Source organism: Ahaetulla prasina, chromosome 10 (assembly GCF_028640845.1).
Source record: "Ahaetulla prasina isolate Xishuangbanna chromosome 10, ASM2864084v1, whole genome shotgun sequence".
Lineage (NCBI taxonomy): Eukaryota > Metazoa > Chordata > Lepidosauria > Squamata > Colubridae > Ahaetulla > Ahaetulla prasina.
Genome location: NC_080548.1, coordinates 3,078,862 through 3,095,590, shown reverse-complemented (window position 1 = coordinate 3,095,590; position 16,729 = coordinate 3,078,862). Strand labels below are relative to the sequence as shown.

Here is a 16,729-nt window from a genome sequence, read left to right as displayed (position 1 = left end):
CCATGTGGAAGCTGGGACTCAATAGCCTGAGTCTCCCTGCCCCGAAGCCAGGGAGGGGGCTGACAGGAGTGACTGCAGCCTCTCTCACCAAAGGCTGCCCTAAGGATCAATCTCTGCTCAGAGCCATCCCCCACCCCCCACCCCGCAAAGGGCTCCCTGTCATAATCATGAAACCTGAATAATCAAATGGCAGTTGCTGATACGCCTTTGTTTGCCCTGGGATGCTAAACAATGGAGGCCAAACACTACCATTTCCTTTCCTGGCCAGATCCTTCAGTATCAACACAATGTATTTGGCTGCCTTCAGCCAGGTTACACCTCCCTCCTCCAATCATTTCCACTTCACTCTGGCATCCAGTGCAAAAATATCCTATTGACCTTAAAAGTTGTTTTGTGACACTAATATTAAAAAACAACAACAACAGCAGCAGAAATGATATAAGGTTGAGATGCATCTTGCAAGTCAATGAGCTCACCCGAAAGATAATTTCAGCTGCGTCTTTGGGACTTTGCTGCTTTTAGTCTTTGGATGACTCTTTCTCCTCTACGTCCCCAGAAGTGGATGGCCATCCCTCCAAAGCTAGTACTCTTTCTACATTCCACATTTTCATGCTGTTCAGAGTTTTTGACTGAAGCGGCCTAAAAGCACCTGAAAGAAATACCTACATAAAGCTGCCTTCGCTGCCCCCACCAGGCCTTGCCATCTCCTTTGTACTCTGAAAATGCAGGTGGAGTCACAGCTCCACTCCAAAATTCGTCCTTTGAAATCTTATTTCTGGAAGAACAGGAAGCTTTTGCCATTCTCTTGCGTGGGGCACGATTAGGAGAAGCGTAAGCTGGCAAAGCTGACTCTGGAGTTCTTTGATCCCAGTAATAAGGCAGCCCTCTGATCTACACTGCAAATGATACAACAAACAGTCCATTGTCACCCAGCATTTTCAGGACTTGATCCACCTACAGGTCTGACATCTCAAAACAAGGACAGAGCACTATCAGCAATTCTGTGACGCTTTGTGGCAGAGTAATCCTTTTGGAAAAACAAGATTTTAACAGCATGCATTGGGGGTGGAATATTTGAACTTCTTACATCAAGAGGTTCTGGGCTATCTCTGAAAGTCTCAATGAACACAAAGGGTTTTTAATGCATCATAACTGTTAGCTGATAAGCTGATGCTTGTACTGTCTCTCCTGTAACCTGCATTTGCATCACCATCCTGACTTCTAGCTCTCCCACCACCACAAATGCCTCCCCCGCCCAATTTAAATCCTGCATCTGTGGAGCCATTGCTTGGGTGAAGGGAGGTGTCATTCATGAAAGCTCCTGGTTTTTTTGTTTTTTTTAATAAAATGGGTTAGTCTGAAAAGATGTTAGCAGACTCCTACATTTTGCCCTACAAAACCATGTGGCTTTTCAAGAGGATTACCAAAATACATCCCACTATAACAAGCCTAGCAGTATTAAAGTCTGGGCTGTCCTCAGTGAAAATTGATTTTTTTAACGTGGTTTTACAATGTATGTTTGCAAACACTGTTTTGCATGATATTTTTCATTCTAAAGTGTAAATTGCACAGAGTGGTCTGAGCACCTCTGAATTTAGCAAAACGAACCAATAAAAAGCCAAATAGCCCTGGGCTGGTCACAGGATGGCACTTTGCTTCTAAGAGATACGGCTGCTCAGCAAACGACCAACCTCCCTCCCTCCCCCACCCCCGGCTTTCAGCAGCCTCCTCTCTTGCAAGGCTACGATGAAGAAGTCAGGGTGTCAGATGGGGAGGCAGGGCAAGGCTCACAGTCCTTGGAGGAGCTTAGAACCCTCCTGAACAATGTTTCTCAACATTAAACAACTTTAAGGATCAAATGTAATGAAAAAAGGTTCTTTCAACACGTAGAAAACAAGAGAAAAATCAAGGAAACGATTGGTCCACCAATGGAAGATGATGGTAAGGAAGGAACCTGGCAGCAGGAAGAACTCATTCTTTGCATCTGGTTCATGGAAAAGGAAAAAATATCCCAAACGACCAAAAGCACAACTGTAAAAGACAGACTAGGATTGTAGAAAGTTAGCACCCACCCTTCTCCTAGAATGAAATATTCTACGAAATATTAAAAAGGCAGAATATTATATCTCCCTGGATGACAAAAGGAGGAACATGCCCTTGGAAAGCAGCCCCCTCCCCCCCTCCCCGTTAATAGCCTCTGAAAGACTGGTGCCAACCTATCTACAAGACAAAAGGCTGAGCCAATTTATCTACAAAACAAAAGACCTTCACCCTCAGGATATAATATGATTAGCCCTCTACTCATCTCACCACATGGCACCTGGGAAGATTTCATCATTCAGCAAGGTTCAACCTAGCCTGGGACTCAAGACATCTACAAAGTTACCCTCGCATGGCCCCATGGGAGCCTGACAACCAATCAGAATACATGCCCTTGCCACAGGAACAGGAAGCAAGTTCAAAGCCCAAGAGAGGGTATAAATCCCCTCCTCTCTCTCACCCATGTGCTCAATTGCCCAGGACCTCAAACCATGTGGTCCTGTCCACCATTAAACTATCTTTCCAAACAGCCTCCATGTTTCCAGTGTCTTTCTCCCCACTTGGAACTGAACCCAGATGGACATTTCTTCCAACAGAATACAAGTCAAAATAGGTGAGAAAATGGTAAGATAACATCTGCCCGTTCTAGAAAAGTTCAAATCAGATGGATTACGTCCCAAGGTTCTGAAGGAGGTGGCAGATGTGATCTCAGAACCACTGAACCGAGGAATGTCCGGTTGATGTCGTGGTGAGAACAGCTGGAAAATAGTGGGCTCCACTGAGCCCTGCATAATCCAGCCAGCAATTGCTGTTGGGAGACCCTACAGGGTCCAAGTTGCCTTATAGGGGCGGCGAAGAAAGGAGAGGTGCTTCATGGACCACGAGGAACTCACAATTTCCTCGTTAGGTCCGAAACAAACTCTCCTGAGCAGCAGCAGGGACGACGGCCATTTCTGACTAGTCACATGCTGGGACAACCGGGACCATTAGATTTGTGCTGGAGCGGTCCGTTGACAGAGCATTGAAGCTGGGTAAGATAACTTCCAACTCTTACCTTAAAGACTTAGGTACAAGAATTTCAAAAAATATTCCAAGTGTTAAGGAAGCAACAATTAGACACACGGAGAAGATTAAAGACTGAAAATTAAGAGGCAAAAGAAATGCCCAAAGGAAGCTTTAAAATATAGAAAGCTGGAAAAAAAGCTTATAAAATTTGAAAGGTAATTTTTGGGAGAAACTGTCTTTCTTATTTGTATCTTTAAACCCCCTAGATTTATCAGAGAATCAGCTGTTTTTGACATACTGTTTAATGTTGGAATTGGGACTAGGAGAGCCATCTACTGGAAGAAGAGCAGCATTACAGCAGGAGGCTTTTCAATGAAAGTATATTATGTCTAACACACATAACAGAAGAAAGTAATCAGCACTTGGAAGGCGGCTTGACCTTGATTCTATTTTAGAAGACGATTTGGATGTTTTGAAATCCTCAGTGAGCTTTTCTTTTTTCAAGATTTTCAAGATGAATTAAATTGCAAATTTAAATTCCAAATAATTAAATTCTATTGAAACTGGTTATTGGATTGTGGATTTGAAATATTGGAGGAAACCTAGTGGATTAACTTGGACTTGGATTATTAATGCTATTTGATACAACATTCTACGAGGCAAAAGAAATGCCCAAAGGAAGCTTTAAAATATAGAAAGCTGGAAAAAAAGCTTATAAAATTTGAAAGGTAATTTTTGGGAGAAACTGTCTTTCTTATTTGTATCTTTAAACCCCCTAGATTTATCAGAGAATCAGCTGTTTTTGACATACTGTTTAATGTTGGAATTGGGACTAGGAGAGCCATCTACTGGAAGAAGAGCAACATTACAGCAGGAGGCTTTTCAATGAAAGTATATTATGTCTAACACACATAACAGAAGAAAGTAATCAGCACTTGGAAGGCGGCTTGACCTTGATTCTATTTTAGAAGACGATTTGGATGTTTTGAAATCCTCAGTGAGCTTTTCTTTTTTCAAGATTTTCAAGATGAATTAAATTGCAAATTTAAATTCCAAATAATTAAATTCTATTGAAACTGGTTATTGGATTGTGGATTTGAAATATTGGAGGAAACCTAGTGGATTAACTTGGACTTGGATTATTAATGCTATTTGATACAACATTCTACGAGGCAAAAGAAGAAAGGTGATAGAGAAAAGAGAAAAGGAGAAAACTAAGACTTTGAAACTATATAAAACAATAAGGAGACAAGGGGATTGTCTAAAGATAAAGAAATGAGTATAGAAGCTTCTCAACAACTGGGGGAAAAGATGAATATGATATTCAGAAAATAGATGAGAAATTAGAAGAGGCAGTGGAAGAGAAAAATCAAAATGAGATGGAGAAAGACAAAGATAATGAAGACAAAGGATTGATAAGTAGGAATCAACTAAGAGACAATAGAATTTACTATAATTAAAAATAAGTTATGGTTAAAAGATGGAAGTTTATAAGATTAACAGTATGTTAAAATATATTGTGAATTCAAACTTTTAAGGATTAGAAATTGTGGGATTTTAAGATATAATCCCGGGATTGATTAAATTTTGTTAATATTTGGCTTTATCAGTAGTCCTAGACATTTGGGATATTGAAATTATGGTGAAATAATGAGTACTTTTTAAATATTAAATATTAGTGACTTAGTAGGGGATAACAAATAAATGGTCCAAAGAAATGTTATTTAGGTTTAAATGCATTAATGGGAAAAAACGACAAAGAATTATAAAGAGAGAATGGTATTGGTGAAATTGGAAGATTAGATGTATACTTATTTGTATTATTATTGTTAACATTGTCTAAAAAGGACCCAGTCAATACACTGTCCACAAAACATGTATGGTGTGAAAGGAAAACTGTAAATAAAACATGAATTAAAAAAAAAAGAACCACTGAACCGTATGTCCCAAAGGTGTTTTGTCTAAAACAAATTGCTTCTTATCCAAGAAGCTTTTTCAGTTCCACTTCGGTTATCATCCCAGAAACTTCTTTGAGAAGAAGTTGAGAAGTGATTTTTTTTTTCAAAGAAAAAACTAAGGAAGTCTAGTTGTCTTTTGGAAAAAGCAGCTGAAGGACAACCATGACCGGGATGATTGAGAATCTCCAGAGACACTGAATGTGGTTTCCATCTTCAAAAAAGAAAAGAAAACAAATGTGGATCCAGGAAACTACAGGCAAATCAGCCTGACATTAATACTTGGGAAAATCTTGGAAAAGATAATCAAGCAGTGGAATGGCAAATTCCTAGAAACAAGCAAAGCTATTACTAGAAGTCTCAAAGGTGCTTTTCACCTTTCTTTCGTTTTTTTCCCCTTGAAGATGTTTCTCTTCTTATCCAAGAAGCTTTTTCTCTTTGAGAAGAGAAACTTCTTCAAGGAAAAAAAAAACCACAAAGAAAGTCCAGTTGCCTTTTGAAAAGCACCTTTGGGACAACCATGACCTGGATGACTAACAATCTCCATAGACTATTACTAGAACCCACCAGACGGGTTTATCAAAAACAGATCATGCTAATCTTATTGCATTTTTTGACAAAGGAACTAATTTAGTGGACTAGCAAAATGCTGTGGATGACTTCAGTAAGGCATTTAACCACAACCTACTTGTTGGTAAGGTAGAAAAATGTGTGACAAACAGCATCCCCATCAGATGGATTTATAACTGGGCTGACCGGCCACACTCAATGTGCAGTCCTCAATGGAACTACATCAATCTGTGGGGTACCCCACAGTATGTATGCAGTGGGGTACCCCAAGGTTCTGCTTTGAGGCTCAATACTCTTCAACATCTTCATAAACAGTTTAGACAAAGAAATAGGGGAACTCATCAAATTTGTAGATGACATCAAGCTTAAAGGAACAGCGAATATTTTAGAAAACAGGTCTAGATAGACTGAACCCTATCCAACAAAATGTAATTCAGTGTTGAGAAAAGCAAGGTCTTACACTTGGCTAAGAAAAGATAAATGTGCAGGTATAGAATAGGTGGTACCTGGCTCAACAACAGTAACTATGAGAGGAATCCAGGAACAGCCACAAGTGGACAACAACTTAAATATGAGCCAGCAGTGTGCTGCAACTGCCAAAAAAAGGCAATGCGGTCCTAGGCTGCATCAATAGAGGAAAAGTACCAAGATCACATGAAGGATACTGCCTTAATAAGACCACACACAGAACACTGTGTCCAATTTTGGTCACTGAAATACAAAAAAGATGTTGAGACTCTGGAAAAGAGTGCAGAAAAGAACAACAGACAATTAGGGGACTGGCAGCTGAAACATATGAAGAGGGTTGCAGGAACTGGGTATGTGTAGTCTTATGAAAAGAAGGATTAGGAGTGACATGATAGCAATCTTCCAATTATTTGAGGGGCTGTCACAGAGAAGAGAGGGCCAACCTATTTTCCAAAGCACCTGAGGGAAAAACAAGAAACAATAGATGGAAATTTGTCAAAGCGAGATCCAACCTAAAACTAAGAAGAAGTTTCCTAACAATGAGAACAATTAATCAGCGGAATGGGTTGCATTTAAAAATTGTAGGTGCACCATCACTGGAGGTTCTTAAGTCAAGATCAGACAGCCATTTGTCCAGAATGGTATACGGTCTCCTGCTTAGGCAAGGGATTGGACCAGAAGACCTTCAAGATCCCTTCCAACTGTTATTCTGTTAAGATATGTATTCCAGTAAGACCACACCTGAAATACTGCATCCAGTTTTAGTCACATTACCAAAAAATGTTGAGACTTTGGAAAAAGTGCAAAGAAGAACAACTAAATTGATTAAAGGCCTGGAGACAAAAACATATGAAGAACAACGGTTGCAGGATTTGGGTTTGGCTACTCTAGAGAAAAAAAGGACCCTATTGGGGGGACATGATAGCAGAGGCTGCCACAAAGAGAAAGGGGTCAATTTATTTTCAAAAGTATCAGAAACCATGGATGGAAATTAATCAAGGAGAGAAGCAACCTGGAATTAAGGAGAAACTTCCTAACAGTGAGGCCAGTGGAACAGCTTGCCATCAGAAGTTGTGGGTGCTTCATCATTGGAAATGGTATAGGGTCTCCTACTTGAGCAGGGGGTTTGACTAGAAGACCTCCAAGGTCCCTTCCAGCTCTATTCTGATTGACTAACTCCCAGAAGTCTCCAGCCAAATTGGCTGGCTGGGGAATTTTGGGAGTTGTAGTCCACCACATCCCTTGAAGTTGCTTAATTGAGAAATATTGCCCTGAAGGAAGAGAGCGAAACTCCACAAGGCCCGTCGTCTCTCTAGTCCTTCAAGGTCAAAACAAGGACTGGAGGACTCCCCTGGGATTCAGGCACAATTTCAGACTGTGTTGGGGGCTGAAGCCAGGGTACTGTCTAAACAAAGGCCTGTGGCTGAATTGCAGTCCTGCTTCTGATCAACAGCAGGGTCCTTGTCCTCTGCTCAGAGATTTCTCTGCTCCCAAACAGCCCTAAGCAAATAAGGAATCAGAGTGAGGGCAGGATTAAGCCTCCCAGTCAACTAAACACTTAGCAGCTACTTTGAAACAATATGATGTCCAAGTGGGCAGTGGTAAAGGACCAAGTTTTGCTGCAGACCTAGTGAGCAACTGGAAGTTTCCAGGGCTCTCAGTGGAGAACAAAAAAGGAATTAGCCTTGACTTATCGCATTCAGCAATTTGTCTCCAGAAATGGGAACATGCCAAGATATTAAATGAAGATGCTGTCCAGAGCCATGGAGTTATTCTGCAGTGAGTAGAGTTGATGACAATGCAAGAGCAGACAGTTCCCTAGCCTCTTCTGTGGAAACAGCTTACTCCTCCTGCTATAGAAACAGAATGTCTAATATACATGGATGGGTTGCCTGCAAGAGCCCCAGACTGGTAAGCCAAACACCAGGAGTCCTTCTTCCTACACCCTCCGGGATAATCTGAAATGCAAAATTTTCACTTGGGGCAAGCGGAACAGCCACTCCCACCTATGGCTGAAACCAGGAACAGCTGCTGGACATGGATGGCAACATCCACAAAGCAGGCAGGTTCAGCGGGGAAGTTTAAACATGCAAATCAAATTTAACAACCGCCTCAACAGAAAATATTTGGAAGCACAGCTTGGTGCTTCGAATAGAGAATGCACAGAAAATTCCAGAGCGTTGGGTCACCACCTTCAGCCTGAAATGGAGTTTCAGTCTCGTCTTTGATACACACAAATGGAAGAAGGCAGAGGCTGGGAACGAAGCGGTTCGGGGGAGGGTAGTGGAAAGGCCATGGTGTCATTCCTTTTCACAGGAGGCCTTGCGTCCACACAGACCCCAAACTTCGCAGGGGATGTTGAAGCAATGCAGTCTAATCACCTTGCTTCATTTTCATATGCAGGCCCCAAATTCAAATCTTATTCAGGTGAGTTGAAATCAGGCAAATTATTATCTCCAAGTCTAATTGAGACGACTGTGGCAACCACAAGAAAGCTCTTGGAAGTCTGGAAATAAAAGGGGAGGAGAACAACGGAAACACACAATGACCTTGAATTAAAGCTGCTCCCCTCCATACAGCTTCCTCCTCTGACTGGGGGCTTCTTGTCCCTCTTGGCAGAGACACCAGATCAGCCACGTCGACATGGAACATTTTTCACAAAATTCTTCCAAACTGTCTGCCTCTTGTGCAAAAATATCTCTCAATTTGGGACACTGGGAGATGAAGCCTTTTTTTTTTTTTGTGCCCAGTCACCATCTCCCTTCTCCTTTTGAACAAGGGAAGGGAATCTGGCTAATAATTCACATTCCCTGGCCTGCCCTGCAGCTCCTCCTGTTTCCTAATTGCAGGCTGGATTTGAACATTTTGGCTGCAGGAAGCTGTAACGGACACAAACTCAGTCCATCTCAGCCCAGAATCCAGAGAGAGTGTCATCCACATTTAGATCTCAAAATAGTTTCTCAAACTTCTGGCTGGTTTTACTTTTTTGTTTTTGGAAATGTATAACCGTTTAAAGTGTGAGAAACAAGAAAAACAAAAAACACACCATGGTTACAAAACTAGCTTAGCTTGGTTGGTAACTGTCAGTCAGTATCCACAGGAAAAAAAAGCCGTTTTATTGATGCAAATTTACACAAAAGTCATTCCTGTCCCTTGTTATTATGATAGAGAGAGGGAGATTTTAAAAGATTTAAGGAAACATTTTCAGTTACTTCTCTTCTTTTCCATGAACAGGGGGCTGCCTTTGTTATTTAAAGTAGACTTCTGTGCCAAAGCTTAATTTGCCTTACATCATTTTGCTCTTAGCAACCCATTCTTTCAGTTACTACCCCTGCAGTTACGCATGCTCGATCACAAGTGTTCTGCAGAAAATGCATGATTTGTTCCTTAAAAAAGAAGTATTTTATGGAAGCCTCAAGCCACTCAACTGCCAAGGCCATTCAATACAGAACCCAACTGCCATTCAAAGGAAAGAGATCTTCAGCTATACTGTAATAGGATAGAGCAGTTAAATATATATTCTTTTGTCCTTCATAAATGATATCAGTCAGTCAGTCAGTTAACTATGTATTAACTCCTCCTCAACTTCAAATAAAGTGATTTAATATTAGATAGAACAGTGAGTGAGTAACTAGGAAACAAATACCTCATTATCTGGAGCCAGTTCACTGCTTCCAGGAGCAGTGGAGAAGGAAGAAAGTGCCTCCATGCCGAACATAGCATGGGTCTCCTTCTCTTCAGCTTCAGAGGCAGGCAACTGAGCTGGGCTGGATGGTACATCCCTTGAGGCTTCAAATGCCAGGATCAGAAGGCTACTTTCCCACTGCGAAGGATGCTCTGCAGTTTCCAGACTTACATTAAATGGCAAAATACTCTCATCTATTCCTTGGATCACCTGAATAGATTCCTCTGAGGAACTGGGTATCATGGTCCACTCTTCCTGAAAAGGCAGCTCCTCTTTGTCTGGACACTGAATGGGGCAGAGTGCCATGGGGAGAGGGGAGATCTCTTGTGCAGTTTGTAATGCTGGTATCAGCTCCTGGATGTTACACACCCACGTGGCTGTTTCAGAGTCATCTCCCTCGCCAATTAAACTTGTAGCATCTTCAACAGAGAGATCCAGAGCTAGGATTGAAGTCAGTGAACCTGACAAGGACGACAATGTGAAGTCTGCTGCATTAACAGTGCAGGGACCCATTATGGTGCTGGCAAGATCCTCTAGGGTATCTGGAAGGACATCGATATCCTCATCCCCAGGCAAAGGATAGAAAGAAGTAGCTTCCCCTTCAAGCCTGCATGCAAAATCTCCAGCACTATCTTGGGCCTCCCATGAGCAATCCACAGGAGTTGATGGGCGGGAGTCTGCATCTACAAACTTGGTACCACTTTCCCCTGTTACCTCATTACTCCCACTCAGTTGCCCAAAAAGCAACTCTAGGATCCCAGGATCCATAAAGTCTCTCTCCACAGCTGGACCAACTGTTACCTGCTCAGCTATTTCTGGCTCTTCCTCTTGAGGAAAAGTAGTGCTCACTACCACTTCTGTAGTGCTTACTGGCCATGCCAAAAGATCAAGCTGGCACCTACTGCTAGCGTCAATATACTTCCGGTGGTCTAAGGACTCTGTGTGTCTTATGGACTCCTCAGAACCTTGTGTCATTTCAGAATCACTTGGTAAGGGTGGCCAAAAATTCCCCATCCCTTCTGTTTCCTCTGGGTGGATTGCAAACAGAATGTTCTCTTTGTCTGGCTCTACCACTTCATCCTCAGAGCCCAGCTCGGGGACACCCCAATTTGAAAAGTCCATCACCTTTTCTGAAGGATTCAGCTCATAAGAAGCAAACAGCTCCTGTTCCTCAGGGCTCACCATCCCTTCAATCAGATCAAATTCTTGCTGAGAATCTAGGTCTTCAGCAATGGTAGCAAATTCATCATGGCTCAGGGATGTCCTACTGAACAGAGGAGGCGTTTCCTCCTCAGCTACCTGAATGCAAGGGGCTTGTGCTCTGCAGCAAGGCACATGAACTGAAACCACGGACTCTCTCCATACCAAGTCCAACTGGCCTTTGGCCTGGTGACTTTTTGCCACTTCATCAGTCGTTAGCGGTTCTGCTCCATTCTCTCCCACCAGAGTAACAGAAGATGAATGATTGCAACAATATTGCGAGTCAACATCTTTTGCAACCGCAGGATTGGAAAGCATCCCTTTCTCTGAGTCCCCAGAAGTGTCCTGTTCAGAAAAAGATTCTGACAGTGTCGGCTCTGTTGCACTTGCTACTTGAGAACCAAAAGTGGCATCAAAATCCTCTAGATCAGACACCATGGCTGAGTCCGCCACACTGATTTCATGGTGAGTCAAGTGTTGGGAAGGTTCTGCCACAGTCTCAGAGGGCAAGTCCAAATTCTCCAGTAGGTCCAGCCCTTCTGAAGAAAACGTAACCTCAAATTCAGTTGGAGCTTCCCCATCTTTCTCCTTCTCATTCATGCAAAGCTTTTCTAGTTCAAGGAACATCTGCACAGAGTCCGTGTCAGAAAATTGCTCCGGGGCAGGAGGACCGAGGCAGGGGTCCACACCAGAGGCAAATTCTTCCCCTTCCCCTTGGATTGTTACAGCTTCAGGACTGCAAACCCCATCACCCTCTCCAAGAAGAGCGCTTAAGCCTTGATGTGTTTCCTGGGGAACCAGAGCAGAGCTCGCAGCCTGAGGCTCTGAGTCATCCCAGAGTTCTTGCTGGTGCAATGGATGGTTATAGGTTCCATGGACTCCAGCAACCTTCTTTACAGCTTCCTCAACTGTCACGAATGGAACACATAATTGTCCCTTTTCTTCAGAAATACCTGTCAAACAGCCCTCTGATTCCTCATCCGCCTTCCCCTTTTCTGACAGGGAGCCTTCCTCCCACTCCTCAGCTTCCATCATGATCAATCGCTCATCCTCTTCAAATCTCAACTCGGATTCTGTCTTCTCCCGGAGACCAGGGGTGAGGAGAACACCCATCCCTGGATCTAGGAGCTCTTCGCTCAGGCAGGGAGACAGGGGCACAGTTTCTATCACACACTCGGAATCGTCTGCCTCCAAGATGTCGTGGTTCCCCCTGAGGCCTGAGGCCCTGAGAGGGTTTTTCACTAGCCTGGGCCACGTTGCACTCACAAGGCGATGGCCCTTCCGCCTGCCCCCACTTAAATTGACCACCATGTCTTCTGGTTCCAGAAGGGGCTGCTGGCACTCTTCCTGGGAAAACTCACACAAGGTTTCACTTGGTGGCCCGGCCTCCTGAACGTCTGGCACCCCAGAGGGCTTGGGCACATGCTCCAGGGTCAGGGGCTCCGACAGGGATTCCCTGTGGCCTGAGGGGCTGCAGCTTTCGGCCACAGAGAGAGACCCGGGCTTCTCTTGCAAGGAGGGGTTGGAAACAGCAGTTTCGGAGACTTCGCTCAAGGAGGCTTCAATTCTCTCAGCAAACTCAGGGAAATTGGGTGGCATAAACGATTTCCAGGAGCGTCGATTGATATTCTCCTTTTTCTCCAAGTTAGGCCGTCGCCTTGGGGGTGCCGGGGCTGACTTGGAGACATCGCTGCTAAGTTTCAAAGCATCAAAAATGACTCTTTCATCTAATTTTTTGCTCTCTGGTACTTTTGATTCCAGAGCACCGGGGGCCCCTAAAGTCCCATTGCTAGAAATGGTACTACTGTCTCCTTTCTCCAGCGTGCTCTTGGAAGGCTGATTCAGCTTGGAGCCCTGATCGATCTGCTCATTTATTCTCATGGTGTCATAGATGGACCTCTGAGGAACGTAACAGTCTTCTATGTAGCCGTCTTCATCCTCTCCCTTCCCCAAACAAGCAGGGCTCTGCCTTAAACAGTCAGGTCTGCTTAATGGCTTGCCCATACTTTAAAAGGACAAAATCTCAGCAGAGATTGGGAGCAGAAGGAGCACAAAGGAACGTTACAACCCCCACCGTCTGTCTGCTCTGCTCTTATAAATCCATAGCAAGCATTAGAAAGTTGTATTCCTTAAAATGCCCAGAGAACTGGAAAGCCACGATTTATATTCCGCGTTCCAAAGAGGCAGCACTTCCCCGGGGAAACGCCGAAGCGCGGCCGAAGGCGATACATTCCACCGCTTCTGCAGAGATGCCAGCGGTCCCGAGCAAGGCGAACGAGGCAAAAGGGGCCTTTGCCAAGGCGGGCTCCGAGCGCCCGGGGCGCGGGCCAACGGTCCTTGGCCGGCGGCCCTCCTCCACAGCGCTGCGCCCCCCGGAGGCCCCGGCCGTTAGCGCCCGCCGGCAAGGAGGGCCTGACGCATCCCCGACGGCGCCCGCCGTGCGCTTCCTCCTGGCGGAACAAAGGCCGGCCTCTCCGGCGCTTCGCTGCCCCGGCCCGCAGGGCTCCGCTCGGCACAGGCGACGGCAAAGCAGCAGCCGGTGTTGCGCCTCGCCCGCCGCCGCGGCTCGGCTCGCTGGGCTGGACGGGGGTGGAGCTGCCTGGCGGTCCAGCCGCGGCAAGTTCTTCATGCCGGACGAAATCGGGCGGGCGGTTGGGCGCTTCTTGGCTGCGCAGCCGCCGGAGGGTCGCGCCTCTTCACGGGCAGGCTCCGGCTCCGGCTCTCCGGCTTGGCGAAGGCAGAGCGGAGGGCGCGGGAGGCGGGCGCGGGGCCCCGGTGCCGGCCGCCTTTCCGGCCGGGCTGCGCGCCATTCCTGCCATGCCCGGCCGCGCAGGGAAGCCGCGCCGCCCGCCGCCCGCCAGGAAGTTAGTTGGAGCCTTTTGTGCGCCGCGCTGGCGGCAGGGCCGGCCTCGCAGTGCCCGGGCAGCGGTCCGCGCCGAGCTCGGGCGGGGGCCGCATGTCAAGCGGCTCCCGCTCTGGCCGCCTCCCCTTCCCCGCGGGGCTGCAGCTGTCGCGGCCCGCCCTGCGCCCAAACTTCTTGCCGGGGGAACAAAAGGCTGCGCGGCGAGGCCGGTTCGGAGGGATGGATGCGGAGGGGGCGGCGGCGGCTGGCTGGCTGGCTGGCTGGCAAGCCGCTCCGCCTCCGCCGCCGCCTCCTCCTCGCCCTCGCAGGGGCGGGCTTGCCGGGCGACTCCGAGCAGCGGTCGGTCCGCCCTCGCAAGCTCACTTCGGCGGGCGGATGCCAGGCCGGCGAGGCGCGCCCGCTGCTGCCAACCCCGACGGGAAGGGCCGCGCCGGCCGAGGAGGCGGAGGCCAGCGGACCAGGGGAGGAAGGCGGCCAGACGCGCCGAGGGGCGGGCGGAGCGGCCTCCAGCGCGGCAGGAAAGGCCGGCTGAGCCTCGGAACCCGCCCGGACCCCGACCCAGCGCCCGCCGGCTACCCCGGCTCGGACTCCCCGCGGGGGTCGGGGTGGGGGTGGGGACCGCCGCGCCATCCCTTTAGACATCCACAGAATTCGCCCGCACCACTCGAGCCGAGCTGGGGCAGCTGAAGTGGACATTATAACCGTGTCAATAGAAAAGGAAAGCCGGGATTTAGAGCATGTGCAGAGGGCAAGCTTCCACACCAAGGATGGCCTTTCTCCCATCTGATGAATGAATGAACAAACAAACAAGCAACTACTTCTGTGTTTTTTGAAGCTCAAAGCCTCACTTTTTACACACACACACCCCTACTCCTATTTTTAAAATTGTGCTGGGCTTCTGTACTTGTGTAGGCATTCCAGCCAGAGAACAGTTTCCATGTGGGTCTGGAGTGCCTCTGCCAGGCACCTCTGCAATGAGGCTCAGAAGAACCACTTGGCACCAGGCTGGCAACAAGGAGAATTCACTCCTTAGTACACAAAGGGCCTTTCTCTGGATCTGAATCTGGGCTACCACAATAGCCTCGAAGGAAGATTAAAAGTGGCCTAAGATTTCCTTCCGTCTTGTTTAGAAAAGCAAGAAGCAGAAAGTGATGAAAGAAAGGTGGTGTGAAAGAGGACCACAAACAGGTGAATCTGAAGAGGGCCATGGAGAGGAAATGCTGCAGAGTCCACATTTGGGATGTGCTGGCATGAAACGCAGTGCCTAAAGCTGGTAGTGCCACAGCTGCCAGACACAGAGACTTGCCTGGAGCCTCACTGCAAGAGCCCATCCGCTGATGGCTAAAGCAATGAGAAGCTGCTGCTGAGCATGAACACTTATCTGTGCTGTGCCAGCCTCCCAAGTCAATGGTCACCTGTGAATGATGAAGATCAGCAGTATATAAACTGCCTTTCCAGCCCCAAGAAAGAGCACAGAATGAACACTGGCACTCTTGAAGAATGTGTTGGAGAAGATGCCTGATAATGCTGAGGACAGCCAAGCAAAAAACCAGTGGCTCATCAAACAAATCGGCCCAGAGTTCTCACTCAAGGCACCAATGACCAGTCTCAAATTATCCTACTTTGGACCTATTTCTCCAGAGACCCAACCAACACTCTGGAGAAGGCGCCAATGCTGGGAAATGGAAGGAAAGCGAACAACCGGCAACAAGGTAGCTGGACTCTATTATAGTGGCAGTGGGTGTCCCATAGGAAGAACCAGGTTGGGATCCTCCTGGAGAAAAACCTAAGAGTCCATCTAAGAGTCAACAGTGACTTGATGCATAATCTGCTAACTGCCTTTCAGGAGGAGGAGACTTGACAGAGCATGAGAAAATCCTCTCCAGGAAAGATGAAGGAGCTCCACTCCTCTGCCAGCATTCCTGTCGCTCACAGGGATGCTGTCTTGTTGCCCCCTTGGCAGATTCTGCTGAACAGAATCCCAGGAGGTCTGAATGCTGCCAGCGTATAGCAGTGTCCCCCACCCCACCCCTGCAGATCCCCTCCCCCATGCGACCCAAGCTTGCCAAATCACAGGGTGCTCCATGTAACCCAGAGAGCAGTTGCTGCCAGAGTTACTCCAGTGGTATCGGGGGGACAATTTCTGTTACAAGGCAGGTAGCTTGGCAACAGGAGAATTGCCCTTGAGACATGGAACACCCTATTCAGAATGAAGGGCCATTTGGCCAACTGGAGGTGATCCAGACTATCCGGTGGGAGCAGCCTGGGTGTAAAAGCCCCAGCACCTCCAAGCACGCCATCCGCCATCTCCTGGGGCAGCTGGGGCTCCCATCTTCACCCACTCTCTAGCCCTCCTGCCTTTGCCTTGCACGCACTTTCCAACCCCTCCCCCCCCCAAACTTGGCTTCCAGGCCAGCAACCAGCAGTTGTGCAAGTTGGGTGCAGCTGCAGCGAGAGTCTCTCCCAACGGTTTCAGAAGCGGCCACCCTGCAGGCTGTTCAAATTGCGCGGGCCTGTTTGAACATTCCTCTGTTTTCCTATAGGAAAAAATTTGAGGAATTCCATGCGCGCCCCCTCCCCCCACAAATAAATACCAATATGTTGTTTGCAGCCAGGAATTCTTTTGCTATTTCCTCATCAGGTCACATGCCAGCAAAAGGAGTGCCAGCACATTCTTTCCTTCAGAAAAAAAAAAAAAGCTCAATTTTTCAGTTTGCTCTGAGACCAAAACAATATGAATTTAACAGGATTGGGACCAATTGGTTTGTCAGGCACCTTCTTTCACCTTTCAAAATCTGAGACTGAAACATTTGCTTCGATTTGGCCGGCAGTCAAAACCATTTTTCTTCACTGGTTTTGGAAAAATTCCAGGCGCCTCTAAATGACACAATATGCTGCTATCCAAAAAGAGGGTCAAAGGTTTCCCATTCCACCCCCTTCCCT

General features: G+C 46.9%; 2 protein-coding genes across 2 annotated transcripts in view; both read right to left on the bottom strand.

Moving 5' to 3' along the window:
- MACF1 (microtubule actin crosslinking factor 1) overlaps positions 1-16,729 on the bottom strand; it is a 248,817-nt gene that overhangs the window by 59,577 nt on the left and 172,511 nt on the right. The gene's annotated exons all lie outside the window — the stretch shown is intronic.
- On the bottom strand, positions 10,161-12,927 carry LOC131204743 (microtubule-actin cross-linking factor 1, isoforms 6/7-like). Its single transcript, XM_058196279.1, has 2 exons — positions 10,849-12,927; positions 10,161-10,184 (listed from the first exon to the last, which is right to left on the bottom strand). Exons 1-2 carry the CDS (start codon positions 12,925-12,927, stop codon positions 10,176-10,178), a joined length of 2,088 nt encoding a protein of 695 aa, XP_058052262.1. The 3' UTR covers positions 10,161-10,175.